The following is a 3705-nucleotide window of genomic DNA, read 5'->3' as shown; positions in this document are numbered from 1 at the left end:
GAACCTTGGTGTTTGGTTTGATAGTAATTTAAATTTCGAGCAGCACACCACAAAGCTTGTTCAATCATGTTTTTATCAACTTAGAAATATAGCAAAAATTCGATCTATGTTAACTTTAAAGGACACCGAGACCATTTTACACGCCTTCATCTCATCACGCCTGGATTATTGCAACAGCCTTTTCACCTGTTTAACCCAAAAATCTACTGATCGACTCCAGACTGTCCAGAACTCAGCTGCCAGGCTTTTAACCAGAACAAAGAAATATGACCACATTACTCCTATTTTAGCTTCATTACACTGGCTCCCAGTATGTTTTAGAATTGACTTTAAAATTCTATTGATCACTTTTAAAGCTCTTCATGGCCTCTCGCCTTGTTATATTTCTGACCTTTTAGTCCCATACGCACCAGCACGTACCTTGAGATCCTCGGGCAGAGGTCTGTTGTCTGTTCCAGAGTCTCGACTGAAAACTAAAGGGGACAGAGCGTTTGCTGTCAGGGCCCCGAGGCTCTGGAACAGCCTGCCCGAGGAAATCAGGTCGGCTGAGTCAGTGAACTCTTTTAAGTCCCTTCTTAAAACATACTTTTATAGGAGAGCCTTTCCCGATCTTATTTGACTTTATTTTATCCCTTTTATTTTACTGTATTTTATTAATTTTATATTAATTTTTCATGCTCTTATCTTGTTTTTTTGTATTATTCTTTACACTTGTTAAAGCACTTTGTAACTTGTTTTTGAAAAGTGCTCTACAAATAAGGATTATTATTATTATTATTATTATAAATGTTTGTTTCGGTTGTTTGACAAGCTCACAAGTGGCTCACCTGCTGCTGTGATAACGGATGACGGGTGACAAAAGACTCATCAGTTCTGAACTGAAGAACAATGACCTGGATGACTTAGAACCTTAATAGACACTGGGCTGTTTTATTGCACGAGGGCCTACAATGGTTGCTATTATCAACTGATTGACATGCTGTGGCATGACCTCAAGAGAGCAGTCAACTTTCGCCGGCGCTGCAAAACGTCACCATGATGCCACATCAACATGACACGACATCGAGACCTTGCAGTAGCAAGGCGGCGGCAGGCACAGAGTCCGGCGCACGCAGTAGCTTTTCTCCGGCTGCACTAAGTTGGAACCACCTTTTGCATGATCGCTGTTCTAAGCTCACAGTAAACTCACACTATGTCTGACTTGACGGCTGTTTCTACCCCGCCCCTGCAGTCGCCTGCATCTCACGTTAGACTATCAAGTTGGCGAAAGTCAGCCGCAGTCATCTCAAATGCACCTCTAGACCACCAGCTATGTACAGCCTGCTAACTTCAACAGCTGTATTCTAACGTTAACATAGCTCTCCTTATTAGCTAGGCTGCTTACAGTTGGACAGATTTGTGCAGCGGTATTTATGATACTAACTTCAATTCACAGACGAATCCGTTGTCAGTGTGTTTGTGACGGACAGAGAGAGAGAGCGAGAAGATGCGGAGCGAATAAGCGCTGCGCAGCGCTGCAGTCACTGTTAGATGTGTTAGATTAACTGTGACCATGTGCCACTTTTTCACACATGGCCACGTAGTTTTGGATTTTTTCCCCCTTAATAATAAAAACCTTAATTTTAAAACTGCATTTTGTGTTTACATGTGTTATCTTTGTCTAATATTTCAATTTGTGTGATGATCTGATCTGGGGGGTGCAAGCTGACCCTTTGTGGAACATTCACAAATAGAATAAATATAAGTTTATGTTTTAAGAAAACTTTCGCCCCTCTGGGACAATCTAGTCCAGATCTGACAGCTGTAGCCATAGAAGTTTTTGATCTGGACCTGGTCCAAGGTGGGTTATATGTAAAAAAAAGACTACTATGTTAAAAGCAGTGAAGCAAAAAACAAATAATCTGTCACTCAGAAATGTAAGTTTCCCCTCAAACTGCAAATTGTCAGCGAACTTCAATGCCATTATCATAACGTAGGCAAGCCAGCTCAGGTAGTATCTTACCCTGTAATGAGGCCCTGAATGGGAACTTGGTGATATCATCCTCCTCCAGTCCTGGAAGCTGATCTCCCTCCTGACTGGTCCAGAGTTCCTCCTGTTCCTCTTTAATGTTTGGGGGCTCTGGTGGGTCCTCCTGGTCCAGCCTGGGGCTCCACTGCTGCTGCTCAGGGGGAACCTCATCTTTACTCACCAACAGCAGCTGGACGTCTGGAGAATAATGAAATACATGTTTTAGGAAACTGTAATTTCCTGTTAAACCACTGATACCACTACTTTCTGAAACATGGGGAGAAACTTTGGACATTTTCTGTAACATGTTTGAAAGTCATTCAAGCTAAACTACAAGTATATTGTGCCTTTGCATTTCGTCAGAACAGAAATGCCAAAAATTGACTGTGATCATATCTAGCTACAGATTATTTCCCCAAAACATAGTGACAAATGCCCATCACATTTTCACACAGAGGTTTTGTCTTCAAAAGGCTTGTTTTGTCTTATCAACGACCCAAAAATATACAGTGTTATAATTAATTAAATAAAACCAATAGACGGTAATCCTGTTTGTTTAAAGAACAAAATAGCGTGAAATCATCACTGTCATTACCGTAAAACTCAGATTAAACTCTTTCAGTTGCAGCAGGTTTGCAGCAGTCTGCAGTGAGAATAAGCAGTAAAGAGGACAAACCTGCTCTGTGTAACCGGACTTCAGGCTGGAAAACAGCGTCCAGTAGTTTCCTGTGTCTCTGGTTCTCCTCTTTGGAACGACAGAGTTCCTGCTCGTACTCTTTAGACATTTTTACTAAATGAAAAACACAGTTTGGACTCTATCGACGTTACTCCAACCAGAACTGTGGCCGACTCCCGTCTATTTCCAGCTAGCAAGCTACGCTAACATCAGTTAGCATTCTTGGCTGACAGGAGATGAGTCCTGCAGAAAGTCCGTTTAAACATGTTTATCCACACACCCAGACTCTGGTGGGTCCCTCCGGCTGTTTCTTAACTTACGTGGCACAGAAAAGGTTAGCACGTTAGCCGCGGTGGTAAAACAGCTCCCTCCTCGGTCCATCTCTGTTATTGTTTTCTCTAAATGTCCAAATGTCTCCTCGACAGCTTCACTTACCCGCTGGCTCATGAAACAGAGTCGAAGCGGAGGACAGAAGAACAATAACGGACTTTAGATGATTCTCTCTTTGGCCTCTTCTCGTTTCTCTGTTTTGTTTCCACGGTCCCCCTGCCTGTGACCCGGAAGTGAATTTGGATTTTTTTCCTCGTCTTCACACAAGGAGAAAATAATAACAAAATAATAACAAAATAATAACAAAACAACAAGAGACAGCATTGCAAAGAACACGTGTAACTCAAAATAATAACAAAATAATATCAAAACAAAAAGAGTCATAGCATTGCAAAGAACACGTGTAACTCAAAATAATAACAAAATAATATCAAAACAAAAAGAGACATAGCATTGCAAAGAACACGTGTAACTCAAAATAATAACAAAATAATATCAAAACAAAAAGAGACATAGCATTGCAAAGAACACGTGTAACTCAAAATAATAACAAAATAATAACAAAACAAAAAGAGACATAGCATTGCAAAGAACACGTGTAACTCAAAATAATAACAAAATAATATCAAAACAAAAAGAGACATAGCATTGCAAAGAACACGTGTAACTCAAAATAATAACAAAATAATAA

General features: G+C 40.5%; 1 protein-coding gene across 2 annotated transcripts in view; it reads right to left on the bottom strand.

Moving 5' to 3' along the window:
* LOC123976571 (gastrula zinc finger protein XlCGF57.1-like) overlaps positions 1-3257 on the bottom strand; it is a 6407-nt gene extending 3150 nt beyond the window's left edge. Inside the window, exons 1-2 of one of the 2 annotated variants that reach the window (XM_046058852.1) lie at positions 2685-3257; positions 2046-2206 (exon numbers count right to left, since the gene is read on the bottom strand). In XM_046058852.1, the coding sequence (XP_045914808.1) occupies positions 2046-2206; positions 2685-2793 (270 nt within the window). In that variant the 5' untranslated portion in view covers positions 2794-3257. Of the gene's footprint in view, positions 1-2002; positions 2207-2684 lie in introns of both variants that reach the window. The other variant, XM_046058851.1, reaches the window with a different exon arrangement.
* Between the last annotated feature and the right edge of the window lie 448 nt (positions 3258-3705).

The sequence above is a fragment of the Micropterus dolomieu genome, linkage group LG09 (assembly GCF_021292245.1).
Source record: "Micropterus dolomieu isolate WLL.071019.BEF.003 ecotype Adirondacks linkage group LG09, ASM2129224v1, whole genome shotgun sequence".
Taxonomy (NCBI): domain Eukaryota; kingdom Metazoa; phylum Chordata; class Actinopteri; order Centrarchiformes; family Centrarchidae; genus Micropterus; species Micropterus dolomieu.
Note: the sequence above shows the minus strand (reverse complement) of the source record. Positions and strands in the feature narration are given on the sequence as shown.